This window comes from Felis catus, chromosome D4 (assembly GCF_018350175.1).
Source record: "Felis catus isolate Fca126 chromosome D4, F.catus_Fca126_mat1.0, whole genome shotgun sequence".
NCBI classification, from domain to species: Eukaryota; Metazoa; Chordata; class Mammalia; order Carnivora; family Felidae; genus Felis; species Felis catus.
The window spans coordinates 62,345,367-62,362,069 of record NC_058380.1 but is presented as its reverse complement, the minus strand read 5'-3'; the positions used below and the strand labels follow the sequence as shown (position 1 = coordinate 62,362,069).

At 44.2% G+C, this 16,703-nt stretch overlaps 1 protein-coding gene across 12 annotated transcripts in view; it reads right to left on the bottom strand.

Moving 5' to 3' along the window:
• INVS (inversin) overlaps positions 1 to 16,703 on the bottom strand; it is a 156,328-nt gene that overhangs the window by 24,082 nt on the left and 115,543 nt on the right. For all 12 annotated transcript variants that reach the window (XM_003995663.6, XM_006939320.4, XM_045043038.1 and 9 more), the window contains one exon: positions 6,830 to 7,104. In XM_003995663.6, coding sequence (XP_003995712.2) covers positions 6,830 to 7,104 — 275 coding nt within the window. The remainder of the gene's footprint in view (positions 1 to 6,829; positions 7,105 to 16,703) is intronic.

Below are 16,703 nucleotides of genomic sequence, written 5' to 3'. Positions count from 1 at the left end.
TGAGACATCCAAGTGAAGACATAAGTCAATCGGAACAAGGAGAAGAGGTCAGGGAGTCTTTGGCATATAGGTGGTAACTGACATTTCTGCCTTACCCATTGTACACGTGCCGAATGTAAGGGCCCACGTACTCCCACCAGTCATACCCACTAGCTCGGCAGCCCATATGGTGAGAAATAAGATAACACCAGGGATGGCCCTTAAAACAGTGAGTTTCTCCTCCACTAGACTCTCCTGAAAACCACACTGACTCAAAGACAACTTTATCTTACCACCTCCCACAGGCCATCTGCTGTCAAGTCCTCTCAATTCTACTCTCCAGACCATCCTCTACTCTTCACCCTTCTGCTACTGTGTCTTAGTTAGGCCCTCTAAACCCAGCCTCCGCTCAGTGATCTTCCTAAATATTATGTCTCCTTCCTTCCCTACCTTTTATTTGAAATAATAATGAGGTTAATTATAATAACAGCTCATATTTATAGAGTGCTTTAGGCACTGTGTTTAAATCTTTTCATGGGTTATCTCATCAATGTTCACAAATTTCTAAGACAGGCAGTATTATCATCTATCATTATTATTATTATTTTTACAAATAAAGAAATGGATGCTTCAAGAGGTTAAGTAACTTGATCAAGATTATATAGCTAGTAAGTGGTAGGGTCTAAATGTGAACCTAGTTTATTTGGTTCTAAAGCTCATGCACTTAGCCATGATGCTCTACACACTCTGTAAACAAGAGAGGAAGAATTACTACGTGAGAGAAGAAAGAAATCACTTACTAAGAGACCTTGGGCAAACTCCTCTTCCATGGCCTCAGTTTCCTGACTTGTGTTGAGAAGGCTGTACTAGATGCTTTCTAACGACCCTCAAGCTCTAACATCGTCTATTTCTATGAGACAGGATGAAGGAGAAAAAGAAGTGGCCCACATTTCCCATCTCTGGGCTCCTAGTGGGATGCCCACCTCTCAAGGTCTATACTGTGTGAGTACTGATTGGCTGAAGCAGCTGAGACCCTTCTTCATGACCCTTCTTAGCCAAACACAAAGTATCTCGGGGTGCCATCTGCCCAATTATGTTGGGGTTTCCCAGGAATACTGTGCTAGAGAAGCTCCAGTCCAACGGCCAGTCTCGATTCCTAGATGTATCTCCCAATTTTCCTTTGCACTCTAGCCTCTTAGGCAGGTAAAGGAGGGCAAAGGCTGCCCGTGAAACTGCAGCTCCCTCTCCTTACACCTCAGGCTCACTAGCCTCCATTCCTCTTACTTTTCCCCCCAGTTTGGATGCTGGGCTTCTCTGAGGCACTGTCCATATATTTGAATCTGGCTCTTCCCAAAGGTTCTTTATTCAGGACACCAGTTCCTGCCCTCAGATAAATGAGGAGCTCCCCTGCTTCAGAAGTGCTAGGTACACAGAAATAAGAGACACATTGCTCCTTGTGGCCAAAGATCCTTTCCATCCCAGTGTAGAATGTGATTTTGCAACATCTTCAAACCAGAGGTGGAGTCTATGCCTCCATCCCCTTGAATGTGGACTGGCCTTGTGAGTTGATTAACAGAAGGTGGCAGAAGTGATACGAAAGTTTTGGAACCTAGGCCTCAAGAGAGCTTGTCACTTCTGGCTTTCTCTCTCTTAGAGCACTCCCCTGAGAACGATATGCAAGGAAGATGGTCTAACCTCCTGGAGGCTGAAAGGGCATGAGAAGGGAACTGAGACACCTTAGCCAACAGCCAGCACCAATGTGAAGGACGCCATCTTGGACTTTCTGGCCCAGCCAACCTTCCACCAGCCACATGAGTGAGCCATAGCAATCTAGGAGAGGAACTGCTCAGACAACCCACAGAATTGTGACAAATAATAAATCCGTTGTTTTAAGCCACTCAGTTTTGGGGTCTTGTTATGTCACTAGAGATAACTAACACAGAAACCGACAGCCTAACAAGAAAGAACCCATACATGGACTCGGACCGGTTAGTGAACAGAAGCTGGAAAGGCAGTGAAGAGACTATTAGCACAGGCTAAAAGAACAAAGAGGAAATCACTACTGGAGTCTGGAGAATGGTCCATTGTATTACTCAGTGGCAGAATAAAGGACAAAATTGGCATAAGTTACCTGTAGTAACTTAGAAGACAGAAAACATACCTAATGAATTTATAAACATGGTTTAGGAGATTTCCAGTTTCAATCACCAAAGAAAATATCAACTGGCCTTTTTAGCTGCGTATGATAAGGTGTGGGGAGAAAGAAAGAAAATTAGGAAAGAACTTCTCAGTTTGCATGTGGAATCTAGAGGAAATATACAGAGCCTAAAATGTGCCGGGTTAGAAACTGTTTCCCATTTTCATTCTTTCCAGCCAGTGAAAGAGTCTCGTAGTAAAATACAACTTATGGATAAAGATCAAATCAAGAGAATTACTGTGCAACCCTGTATTAAGACCTCAAAAATATCTAAGATGGTGTGTTGTAGGCACTCTAAACTAAACAAAAGAACTTTAAGAACTTCAAGGGCATTTTACTACAGCAGCCTGAGCCACCCAAAATAGAGAGAGGCCTGTCTGGGAAATAATTATGGATGTAGTTTTTTTTTTAATTAAAAAAATTTTTTTGTAATATTTATTTATTTGTTTGTTCGTTCATTCATTCATTTATTCTGAGAGAGTGCATAAGCGAGAGGGGTGCAGAGAGAGAGGGAGAGGCAGAGAGAGAGAGAATCCGAAGCAGGCTCCACACGGTCAGTGTGTGGAGCCTTACATGGGGCTCAAACTCACAAACTGTGAGATTATGACCTGGGTCAAAACCAAGAGTCATATGCTTAACCGACTAAGCCACCCAGGCACCCCCGGATGTAGTTTTAGAACATGGAGTGAACCCAATCAGATTCATAGGAAACCCAGAAAGTTTCTGGGGTAATTGCATCACAAAGAGTATCACCAGCTTGAACTGCTGAGGCAGTTCAAAACAAACGGGAGCCTCTGGAACCTCAAATTCCTATTGATCAGAAATAGGCTGAGAAAGCTATTTAACTGCAAACATGGGCTATGTCTTATGGAAAGGAAGATGTCTCAGAGAGCAGAACTGAAAGCCCAGGTGGAAGAGCCAAGTGACAAGGAGGATAATGGACTAGGAAACCACACACAGGGGTAAAACCATAGCCTAATCAAGGAACATTCCATACTTCAGAGTAGGGGACCTGCTAAGGTATAGCCAGCTGGCTTTCAGAATTGCTATGGGCTAGTGACTGTTATGTGCCTCTCATTTCTCCCCTTGTGCAGCAAGGGTGTCTACTATGGTTATTTTGTCCCTGCCTCACCATTGCTTGTTGGGTGTGTTTGGGGGTTGATAATGTGTGTTTGGTTGACTAGTCCCTGAACTGGAATGATTCACACCTGGGGAAACTTGACAACATCTGGACATGACATATGCCTCAAGAGCCCAAACTTCAAGCTTCATGTGGTGACTGAGATGACATTTTTGGGTCCTGAGAAAACAGTGAGAATATTGTGCCTGCGGGAGGAATGTGAATAATCTGTGGCCATAAAGGACCTGTGCTAGAGTGTTCAATAGTCGAAAACTGCTTCCATCTTAGTGTGCACAAAAGTAGAGTATATTTCTAAATCACATTTAGTGTCAGGCTGGTCATATAACTTGCTTTGATCAATAGAATGCAGCATGCAAATTTTAGAGCCTATTCCTGAAGAGGTCCTGTAGCTTCTGCCTTTGCTTTCTTAGAATGATGCCCTGTGACCACTGTGTGAGGAGGCCAGTCTAGCCTAATGGAGGATGAAAGACCATGTAAAGCAGAGTCAAGGAATCCCAGCTGATAGTCAGCATCAACTGCCAGACATTCAAGTCAGTCTATCGTAGACTGCCCAATTCAAGTGACCCTCTGCCTGTATGTAGTCACATGAGTGACACCAGGTGAAACTGCAGAGGAACTGCAGTTCCAACCCACAGAGTCATGAGAAATAATAAATTGTGGTCCTAAGCCACTTAATTTTAGTGTAGTTTTTGTTTGTTTTTTCACATAGCAGCGGATAAATGAAACAACCCTGATCTTAAGATCTTGTAATCTATAGGAAAAAATAGACAAATAAGCCAGTAATAATCACAATAAAAGGTGGCGATCTTTCTAACATGGAGGTGCAGAAGGCCTATGGGAGCATATAGCAGGAAAATGAAGGCTTGTTTAGTGGGGAGGTATGGCTGTAGAGAGGGAGGAACATTCATCCTGAGATCTGAAAAATAAGAGGCATTTTTATCCATAGGGATAGAGGGAATGTAATATGCAGTGACCTCAAGCTAAGAAGGCATTTACTCAAATTCAGCATGGTTGGTACATCATGGGAGTCTAGTTAACACTACCTGAATGAATATATAACAAGGCATCAGACCTCCTTAAAGTATACCTTGCTGATGCATTATCACTACAAAGTGGGTTATGGAATTATATTCTGGGTATGTTTATGATAATTCATGTGTGCTTTTATGTAGTTGTTTTTGGCTAGATCATCAGTGTGGTTTAATAATAGTAGTTACTGAAGACCTACGATGAGTCGTGGGCTATGATACGTTTTCTACATTAATTATTTTATTTCCATTTATAACTGCCTTGCAGGGTAGAGTATGCCCTCATTTTCTTTCTTTTTCAAAACTGAAGTATAGCTGATACACAACGTTACCTTAGTTTCAGGTGTACAACACAGTAATTCTGTCATGCTATGCACCACAAATAGCTGCCATCTGTCACCATACAGCACTATGACAATACCATTGAGTATATTCCTTATGTTGTACTTTTCTTTCCCATGACTTACTCATTCCATAACTGGAAACCTGTACCTTCCACTCTCCTTCACCCGTTTTGCCCATTGTCCCACTCCCCTCCTCTCTGGCAACTATCAGTTTGTTCTCTGTATTTATGAGTTTATTTCCGCTTTTTTTGTTTATTTGTTTGCTGGTTTTTGAGTATGCCTCCCCATTTTATAGCTAAGGAAATTAAGGCTCAGAGAGAGAGAATGAATTGTCCAAGCCCTGAATCGGGTCACCGTGAGATCTAATAGACTTGTTTCTGGGGTCCACAAAGTCAGAACTATGTTTATAATAATACTAAGACATTAATTGCCTTTTTCACTATGTTGGCATTTGCACTTAGATTCCTGGAGGGCTCTCACTGTTCCCTAACTTATAAGAATGGCTCAATATACTTAAATTGCTTCGTGCAAATATTATAATATACACTGAATACCTGTCTTCCTTCTGGGAAGTTGGAGTCGTAGTATATGCTAGAGATGTATGGTACCCATATCCCTGACCCCATAAAATTCCTGGAGTCCTAAGTTTAGGTTTGCTTTCCTGGTAGATAAAAGGCTAACTGGTTGTCACAATTCATTGCTGGAAGAAGAACTGAGCATGTCTTATGTGTGATTCCACTGGGAGAAGACTCTTGGAAGTTTGCACCTGGTTTCTTCCAGACTCTGCTCCATGTGCCTTTTCCCTTTGTTGATCTTGATTTGTAGCCCTTTGTTATGATAGATCCCACCTGTGAGTACAGACACATGCTGAGTCTTGTGAGTGCTCTTAGCAAATTACTAAACCGGGTGGGGGCGGGGCGGGGTCTTGGGGAGGCCCAACACACTAAGTGAAATCTAAACAGGATAAACTCCCCCAAATCCATCTCAAGACACATCATATTGAACTACTCAAAACTAAAGATAAAGAAAAATCTTGAAAGCAGCCAGAGGGCAGGGACATGTTACCTGGAAACATTACCGAGGAACACCCATTCGAACGACTGGATTTCTCATCTGACACCATGGGGCCCAGAAGAAGGGGCACGGCCTCTTTCAAGTGTACATTCTGGATCTGGCTCACCAACTTGTTTAGGAATGAGACAAAAACCTCCTCAAAGGAAAACTCAAAGAATTTGTTGGTAACAGAGCTATCCTTAAATACTGACTAAAGAAGTTTCTTCAGACAGAAAAGAAATGATAAAAGAAGGAATATGGAGCACGAGGAAGGAAGATGAAACAAGAGGAAAACAGAACTCTGGGTACAAAGAAGAGAGTGTCCTTTTCCTCATGGCTTTTATAAATTATATTTGATGACTGAGACAAAAATTAGAATGCCATCTGATAATCAATGATATTTAAAAGCGGGGAAGGTAAAGGTACCTAAATGGATGTAAGGTTTCCACATTTCACTCAAAGTGGTAAAATGTTGGGGCACCTGGGTGGCTCAGGTGGGTGAGCATGTGACTTTGGCTCAGGTCATGATCTTGTGGTTTGTGGGTTTGAGCCCTGTGTTGGGCTCCACACTGAGTGCAGACCCTGCTTGGGATTCTCTCTATCTCTCCCCCCTCTTTCTCCCGCTCTCCCACTTGCACACACATGTGCTCGCACGCTCTCTTTCGCTCAAATTAAATAAAAAAATAAACTTTAAAAAGTGGTGAAGTGTTATTAGTTATAAGCCATATATATATATATATATATAGTTATAAGCCATATATATATATATATACACACACATATGTATATATATGACACATGTAAGTATATGGTAATACTCAGAGCAACCACCACAAAAACTGTAGAAAGAAATACACTCAAAAACACTATAAATTAATCAAGATGGAATCCTAATAGATGCTCAAGTAGTCCACAGGAAGGGGAAAAAAGAAACACAGGAATGAGAATCAGAGGAAATAAATGGAAAATATATAATAAAATTGCAGTCTTAGGTGCTGCCATAATTACCTTAAATGAATTGGAATAAATACATCAATCAAGAGAGCCCACAGTCCGTGGGTTGGCATCAGATAACAAGGGTACCTACCATTTGGCTTTCTGGGGTCTGTTCCCTGCACATCTGGGGGGCTGTTCCCAGCCTCCCTCTGGGGGGCTCTGCCTGGAGATCCTCGACAGGCTCTCCCCTCAGGGTCCTGGGCTGCGCTGCTGGTGGGATGCTGTTTGCTGGGGGTCCAGCTCTGCCTGTGGGGCTCAGCCTGGGTGCTGGGCACACAGGGAGGGGCTTGGGATCCGCAGGAATCTGGGTTCAGCCTTCCCTTCTGCTGTTCTGCCTCTCTTCGTTTGTTTTCTTCCTCTCGCTTCCTGGAAGCAAAGCCAAGGGGAAAGAGGAAAAAATTAGAAGAGCATGACCCATTCAAATATTCCTGAGTGAGATTTAAATTTTATGAGGAGCTACCACATCACAGGAGGGATTTGGAAATTCATGATTACCACAATGTCACAATTTTCAGTCTTTTCTGCAGACCTTAGAGCTCAACAGAAGATGAAGCAGAGAAGAATCTTATAGATCAGCCTTTGCCCAGCTGGGGCACACATGATGGAAAACTATGTTTGTGAGATATGACAATCCTAAGGTGTGTGCGCCCAAGCTTGTGTGGGATCCCTGCCTGTGACTCCACGCCTTTTTCTCCTATTCCAGAAAGCACATCAGAATGCTGCTGAGAGTGCCAGTCACAGGGATGACCTTTAATCTTCTCTATTTCTTAAAAAAGACCATCGGCAAACCTTAGGATTATATGAAACGATTACTTACAAAGCACCTCATAACTGATTATAATACACCTGTGAGTTGCCACATGGCTATCCAGAGCTCCAGCTAAGGAGGCAAAGCCACTCATTTTGCAGATGAGGTCCAGAAGGCAGGAGGATTTTCAAAAAGTCATACACAAGTCGTGGTGGCATGGCTGGCACCTGTGGATAGCAACGGACTAGAAGAGGGCTGGCCAGGAGAGGCCAGGAGGAGAAACGAGAGGCAATGGGAAGAGGCTGGGTCTGTGACAGCCCAGTTCCAGAAAGGGGCAAGTTGCCTGAGGATGAAGGAGCTGAGTTAAGGACAAGGTTTGTGTGACCAATAGCATCAACTGGTAGGGATTTCCAGGGGAAAGAAAGGGGGAAGAAAACTAACATTTATTGAGCATCTTCTGTACTGGGTACTGAGGACCATGGGGTTCGAGCCTCCCTAGAGGAAACTTCGATTCAGAAGGGACACTGAGGAAACAAAGACCTAACAAATAATGGAGGAAGTGCTCTGCTAGTGTGCTTGCACAGAGCAAGTAGTGATTAGTTTTGTCTGGAGGAGTCCGGAAGCTCCCGGCTGGGGCTTCTCAAAGATGTGAAGTCTGCTGGGGCAGATTGGATGGGAATGAGGAGTTCGGTGGGAGGGAGCAGTTTGGGCGAAGGCAAGTAGTGTGGAAAACTGGGTCTGTTTTGCCCCTTCTCATCTTTGAACGATGCTTGCTATACCCAGCAGGCACTCAATGCAGATTTGCTGCCCAGATGACTCAGTTATTGCTCAGGAAGAGAATTAGGTGGCCACATAAGGTTCAGGTTCAAGTAGAATGAATGATTCGGTGTAGTGGAGAGAAGCCCATGCTGGGAAGTATGAAAAATTTTCTAGTCCTGCCCCTGCCAATAACTACATTGAGCTGGTCACTTTCCTGTTCCTGAGACTCAGTTTCCCCAGGTCTGACACTTGTGTGATAGTTTATAACCTGGAATTGATTTAGGGGTCTGTTTAGAAGCCAGATGTCTTTACAAAACCTGGGATATCTTTTGTAACCAGAGAGATGTCTTTTATTGTTATAGTTGGTATCAGAGTCCCTCTTGGGGGAGGGAGGACCTTGTTTAGACAAATATTGTAATCAGCTTCAGAACGGACCTGAGGGCTGGCAGCAGGTGAGACGTTTGGGACCTAGGTGGTGAGTGGCCCTGAGGCTCCAGGGTAGGGCTATTCTGTGGTGACAAAAAAAAAAAAAGAATGTTTGAAGCTCCTGACAGGAGGGAGGAGATGAAAGAACCAGAGAGAGAGAGAAAGGAGGGGGAAGAAAGAGAAGATGGAAGTCTTAGCATTGTGTAGAGCAAGGGCCAGGCCAAAGAGAATCCTCCATGGTGAGATGATGGAGAAGGACTTTACATCTGTGCTCGTCACACTTTAACCCACAGAGTCTCCTGACATCTCATTAAAATCTAGCTTCTGATTTAGCAAGCCTGGAGTGGGGCTCAAGATTCTGCATTTCTAGGGGCATCTGGGTGGCTCAGTTGGTTGAACTTCTGATTCTTGGTTTCAACTCAGGTCATATATCCTGGTTTGTGAGTTCAAGCCCCGCATCAGGCTCTGCATTGACAGTGCAGAGCCTGTTTGGGATTCTCTCTCTCTCTCCCTCTCTCTCTGCCCCTCCCCTGCTCACATGTTCTGTCTCTCTCTCAAAATAAATAAACTTTAAAAGAACAAAAAAAAGCTCTGCATTTCCAATAAGCACTCAGGTTATACAGGTGCTGCGGGTCCCTCGAACCACACCTTGTGTAACAAGGCTTAAGAGAATGGAAAAGTGTCATATGGACTGTGAACTATATCAAGATGGGCTAGGAAGTGCGTTTCTCCTCAGTGATGCAACTTTTTGTAAGGTCTACTAGGCTCATACCACTTTTTTATAAGCACCCTGACAAGCTGCAGAGCTAAGATACCAGACATGGAAGCAAGAAGCAAGAGTGAGGCAGAGGCACTAAGCCTCTGCAAAGTCACAGAATTCAGATTTCCATAGGCTGTGGCGTTTGAAGCAATGCTTGTTTAGATCTCAAGGGACAGAGAAGACCCAGATGTAACCCGCTATCTGGGTTACACTCTGATATAAAGCCTTGTCCACTTAACTTCCCCTTCTGAAGGTTTTTTGTCCTGTGGTGAAAGCCCCCGATCTGGGGTCCACGCTTGCTTATCTAATGGGTTCCCACCGGCTCCCATCTGAGCAGAAGTGGCCAGATGGGTTGTGCTAACTCCTGTGTCGCTCTGATGTTTTCATTTGACTCTGGTTTTGTTCCACGCTTTGCCAACTGCTGACGCCCGAGTGTGCGGCCCTGCAATCGACAGGCTGGCTGGACGGCCTGTCATCATCAGCGCCTGAGATTCGTATGGATGCTAGCAGGTGCCAGTTCAGTGTGAGCTGTGCGGAAGAAGGCTGCTTTTCAGAAGGTGGAAGCATCTGGGTGGCTGAAGTGCCGCTAATTGATCTAACAGCCTTGCTACTGGCAGGCAGGGGGGCGGCCTCTCTGTTTATGAGCACCGATGAAGAGAACTGCTCTAGGAGAATATTGGTCATTTCGACAGACACACACGTGCGGTTGTCTGGCTTGGCAGCCACATGGATCTCACTGCCATTAAGAAGGGCTTTGAGGTGATAAATTAGACTTTGTTGTTTGAGCGGTCATTTCTCTTTCTTTGGGGAAAGCAAACAGCTTTCCTTTTCAATTCCAAGAAGCCACTTACAATCAGCCCCTGGGCAACCCTTGTTACTGCACACCTTTCTGGGCCTCCAACAGAGACAGCCACAGGGCACACAGGGGATCCGGCCTTTTAGAGTGATCAGGATGTCCAGAAAGCAGGGGCGCTCAGCCTTCTGAAGACTTCTTTGGAAGGGGAGGTTTGCAGGAGGGTGTTGTTTTGTTTTGTTTTCATTTTGGTAGAACCAAGTAAAGCAGATTTGGAAGAAAGAATGCAATTATCAGAATATATCATTAGACCCTCAGTCTGTGAATAGAAATAAATTAATGTTTAAAAAATTTGACTCATTAACAAAAAAAAAAAAAATCTTCCGGGCGGCACACCGCCCACAACTGTGCAGTTCTCCAGAGCTGTGGCTCTTGATGTAAAAGTAGTGATCGCTGGGGAAAAGGGGGGCGGTGGGATTAGAGCTGGGAACAATGCATAACCTGCATCCTATGTATATATCTGCTGCCTTAAAACAAAAGCAACAACACGGGGTGCCTGGGTGGCTAGGTCAGTTAAGTGGCTGACTTCAGCTCAGGTTATGATCTCACGGTTTGTGAGCTTGAGCCCCACGTGGGGCTCTGTGCTGACAGCTCAGAGCTGGAGCTTTCTTCAGATTCTGTGTCTCCCTCTCTCTCTGCCCCTCCCCCCACTCACATTTCATCTCCCTCTCCAAAAAGATTAAAACAAACAAACAGAACCAACGACAGCAACACACATGCACACACAGGATACAGCCCGAGAGGAGAACATGAGCCTATGTATATCCCTGGGGAATAAGGTCCAGCGCCACTGTTCATGGCCCAAGTTCAAAGGAATTTCAGGTGATTCATTTTTATTTGGTAGATAAGGAAAGTGAGGCAGAGAGGTAAGTGATTTACCTATGACTACATGGCAAACTACATACAGCTGAGCTGGAACTCAGCTTTTCACCCCTCCCTGTACAATTTACCTCTGTGACTGAGTCGTTTTTTTAACATTTCACTTCATCTTTTTCTATCATTTAAAAAATGAAATGGGTCATAAGAAGAAACTGCTAATATTGCATCAGAGTGGTCATTAACAGCATTTCAACCTAGCCCCGGATGTAGCCTTTCATCCTAAAACTCTCAGATGCAGTAATTGTCCTGAAATTTAAGTGTTTTTTCTCCAACTAATTTATTACAGAATGTGTAAGTTCTAGTAATCTTCGTGGGGATTATGTTATAAACTCGGCCTATTTTGGTCCAATTTAGCAAACAAACACTAGAAAAAGAATCAGTGCTATTCTAGTTTATATGAAAAACTGAAGAGAAAAAAATCCTGTCTATGACACAGCAAGTAACATTTTAGCAAGAGATTTATTTATTTATTTAAAAAAATTTGTTTTTCAACATTTATTTATTTTTGGGACAGAGAGAGACAGAGCATAAACGGGGGAGGGGCAGAGAGAGAGGGAGACACAGAATCGGAAACAGGCTCCAGGCTCTGAGCCATGAGCCCAGAGCCCGACGTGGGGCTCGAACTCATGGACCGTGAGATCGTGACCTGGCTGAAGTCGGACGCTTAACCAACTGCGCCACCCAGGCACCCCAGCAGGAGATTTATTAACATGGTGGAATGTTCACACACAAAATAGTCCTACCTTGTCCTCTCCTTTTTTCTATTATCTTAAGGGAAACTGACCAGACAGCAGTTTTCAAAGGACTGCCAATTAGTCTGGTTTGTACAGTCTTTTCTAGAGCAATGCTTATAGCTCCCCAGAGGCTCAGAGTTTAAAAAAAGGGAGAAAGTCAACTGAAGATGACATCATTGGCAATGTCCATTTTGGGTCCTGTGCACCACAGAGCAAAGAAAGTCTCCCAAGTGTAGGCTGAAGGACCTGGGGCTGTTTCCCCCAGGGCAGAAAAGATTTAAGGGACACATTGCTGCTGCAGATCTCTGAGGTGCTATTGTGAGGCACTGGCGTGCCCTGCAAACCCTCCAGATCAGACCTAAGTCCCAAGGATGGGGATTTCTCCAAATTAGTGGCCTAGATGGCAACTGCAGAAAAGAAACTCAGTAATCAAAAGATTGGCTGATGTGCAGAGAATCAGATCAAGGGCAATCATTTAAATGACTTGGCCATCCAATGGCTTAGCATCTCAGGACTGGGAGTGTTTGTTTGCAGTGTGGCACAGATCTGCCTCTGGACCTGGACAGTTTGAGTCCTGGGAGGAGATGATTTTTTTTCTACCCTCCTATGTGGCTTCCATAGAGAGCTGCATTTGCCCAGTTTTGACAAGAAGAAACTAGTTCTGTCAGACACCGCAGAAAGAAGCAGGGTCTTTCCCATTCGAGTGGAGTATTCAAGTTTCCATTGCCATGGATGTAGGGCCTATGAGGGGTTTGGAAGATGTGATTAGAATGGCTTCACAAAAAGGGACATCTAGTTTGTTTCGACGTCCTGTTGTTGGACCAATTTAACTGGGCTTTGCCCTAATGACATTCTTGATTATAGTCTTGGTGTAGGCTTGCAACCAACTAATCTTAATTTTCTCAAAAATTTAGGAAGAATTTGATGTGCTCTGCCATGGTAGTTAGCTTTGAGAGTAACAGGAAGAATTTTTTTATTAACTATGTTGCAGAATTGTGATGGTGGCTTGGCACCACTCTTTTTTTTTTTTTTTTTTTTTTTTGAGAGAGAGGGTGAGAGTGGGGTAGGGTAGAGAGAGAGAGAGAGGGACAGAGGGAGAATCCTAAGCAGGCTCCATGCTGTCAGCCCAGAGCCTGATGCTGGGCTCGAACCCATCAAGTGTGAGATCATGACCTGAGACAAAATCAAGAGTTGGACGCTTACCAACTGAGCTACCAAGTTGCCCTGATACCATTATTTTTTTTAGTTTTTAATTTATTTTAGATGTTTATTTATTCTTGAGAGCGAGAGCAGGGGAGAAGCAGAGAGAGAGGGGGAGACACAGAATCCAAAGCAGGCTCCAGGCTCTGAGCTGTCAGCACAGAGCCCAACACGGGGCTTGAACCCACAAGCTGGGAGATCATGACCTGAGCCAAAGTCGGACGCTTAACCGACTGAGCCACCCAGGTGCCCCACAACACCATTCTTTTAACAACAACACTGGAACAACTGAACAAATACTGGGTTAAGAGAAAAAGTGATTAAGGGCCTGATTCTGGTTACACTTATAAGTATAAGAAGAAAGAAAGAAAGAAAGAAAGAAAGAAAGAAAGAAAGAAAGAAAGAAAGAAAGAAAGAAAGGAAGGAAGGAAGGAAGGAAGGAAGGAAGGAAGGAAGGAAGGAAGGAAGGAAGGAAGGAAGGAAGAAAAGAAAAGAAAAGAAAGAAAGGAGAAAGGGAGGAAGGGACGGAGGGAGGAAGGAGGGGAGGGAAGGAAGGAAGGGAGGGCGGGAGGGGGGGTGGGGGGAAGCAGGGCTGATGCACGCTGGCCTGTCCAAACGGATGCTGGCACCTGGAGACAGCCTGCAGCCTAAGTGTGGTTGGTAGGAGTCCTGGCTTAGGGCAGGACTGAGATTCCTGTGCCATCTTCCTCCTTTACTAGCTGTGTAATTTCAGGACAGTTAACCTCTATGTGGTATTTTCCTTATCTATGAAATGAGATTAAAGATAGTTGCCCTGTGTCTACCTTACTGAATGATTGGATAGACTTAATGAACCAATATATAAGAACTTTGTAAGCTGTAAAGTACTATATAAACGTAATTGGTCATTACTGCTTTTTAGGTAAAGCTGTTAAGATAAAGCTGCCCCGTGACAGGATCTGGTTAGAAGTGAAGAAATCAGTGTCTGGCATGGGTTCCTTGCAGTCTAAGAGCCACAGGGCTTGGCCTGATGATACTTTCAGAGATGCTCATTGATGAAACCACACAACTCCCTTTCCTACAAGAGCCGCTTTAATCATCTCTCTCCAACCTCTCGTGGGTCCTGCATTCATGGCAATGGAAATCTAAATACTCCACTGGAATGGGAAGGAGCCTGTTCACTGTTCTGCAGTGTCTGACAGAATTTTCCTTTCTTCAGCACTGGGCAAACACAACGCTCTGTGGAAGCGACACAGTGGTTTCATGTTCAAATACATGCAGTGGTGACCCCCTTTGCTCTTACGTTTCTTTTAAGAATCAGAATAAAGAACTGTCATAAACCTGTCAAATGGTAATTTGCTCATGAGAAATATCGAGGGAGCTAGGAAGCCAAAGGCACAGATACAGAAGCACCAGTGTGTGTTGTGAGGATAAATGGTATGTAAACATAGTTCCTGCCTGAGTAGGGCAAACAATTAAAGTGGTACTCTTACAGAGATCCACAGAATTGAAGGAGACCTAAGAGAGTATCTGGCCCAAGCTTCCCACTTGGCTGAGGGGGACACTAAGGCCGAGAATGAAAAATGATACATGTAAGGTTTCAGACCCACTGTAGGGGCAGCTATTAAACATTTAGGATTTTATGATTAAATGCTTATTAAATCTCAGGTATTTTAAGAGACTGGACATATGGAGACACACAATCTAATCCCTGTTCCCAAGGAGTTGACAGTCTAGTGGGGGAATGAGGCCCATTCACTCCTGCAGATGGTTCTGCATGTAATGGCTTCTGGATGTGATGAGGGCCAACATGGAGGGATCTACACGGAACTATGGGGGATGTGGGAGGCAGTGACTACACTGGAAGAAAAAAAAAAACACCTAGAAAGGGTGTCAACTGAGAAAGAGGGAAGGAACTGAGAGGTTATAAGAGCGTGAGTGAGGACATGCAACCCAGGTCTCAGAGAATCTTTGACTCAGAAGAAATCTCAAAGACTGGCTCTTCATACAGCTGAAAGAAATTCCTTGTATATCATCCCGGCGAGATGATAATTCAGTTTCTGCTGGAATATTTCCAGGGAGAGGAAGCTGATTACCTCACAAGGCATAAAAGGTTCCGCTCTAACCTTTTCAGTTGGTGTTGTGTGGTATGTAATGGGGTCTTCTGTACGATTCTGTCTCTTCATTGTCACTGAATAACAGGCTGAGTAATATCTGGTCTCTGACTTCCTCTCAAGGGAAGAAGAAAATGTCACGTGTCTTAGGACCTTTGACTTATAGAATGTTAGAGCTGAGGAGCGGGGAGCTCAGATATCATTTAGTCTAATGGTTTTTAAAAGTCTCTTTGTGACTCATGGACTTTTTTGACATTGTGATAAAAATATGTAGGTCTCCTCCCCCAAAATGTCCATATGCTCATGATATACAAACCGTTGCATACAGTTTCAGGGCATTCATGGAGCCCCAGAGCCCATCCTGGATTAAGAAATCTTTTCATTTCTTGGGAAATGGGAAACGGAGGCTCAGAGAAGTGGGATGAAATGGAGTGGAATCATAGGAGTGATTTCCCATGGGTCAGACGACAATGTGAGCAGAGGAGTCGGGCTTATGGGTCAACCCTGGAGAAACTCATTGCCAGACTGAAGATGTTCAGGGAAGCAGGCAGTAAGCAGATCTATTATAAAGTGAAAAGGAGACTTGGGGTAGGAGTGGGGGTGCCAGGAGCACTTTCTTTATCTGAAAGTTGGTTTATGGAAAAGGGTGTAGACTTTTCTCTTTTGCTTTAAGGGGTATCTCAAGACCAAAAGGTAGAAAAGAACTTCTGACAGAATTGCGCTCTACTGGAATGTGCTGTTTGAAATCTTTGTCACTTGACTTTTTTGAGGACACAGAACAACCTCCTTAGAAGGGACTTCAGCATCACAAGAGTTTGAACTGGATGACTCAAACTGGACTTGATTATGTTAACTCTAGGGGACATATGCAATCTCATAGAGTAGCCAGAAGGCAGCTCAGGTGTCCCAAAGAGTATGGTAAGTTAAGGAAAGGGAAATGTGAGGAAGTGAGGGAAGTTCAGGATGGCGGAGCCCTCAAGTGTGAGGGTGTGGGAGGGAGGCAGTCATGGAGAGAAATGGGACTTGGAGATAGAAGCGGAAGCAGAATGATGAAGGGTCTTATGTGGGACCATGGATGGTATTCAAGAACAATGGCCCGTGTAGCATGGTGGGACATGAGAATGGAGGCAAGAGGACATTTCAAGAGGAATTAACAGAATCAATGGTGGCATCACTAGCAGGGAAATCAGGAGGCGGGAAGAAAGGCTGTGCTGATGAGGTGTAGGTTTCACAGTGAGTCTGAAGTGACAGTGACAACAAGACACAAAAATGGAAAGTGTTGGCAAGTCACAAAAGGACAGCAAAGTGGAAATGCCCACTAGGCAACTGATGATGTGGAATCAGAGTTCCAGGAGGTCAGGATGTGAGACAGATTAATGGGCTATCTACAGAGATGAAGTCACTGAGGTTTCATGAGTAGACACCTTTCCAATGGAAAAAATGTATAGCATGAGTAGAAGTCTAAGGAGCGAGTCTGCAGAGCTGACCTCAGTGTGGAGATGGTATAATTAAA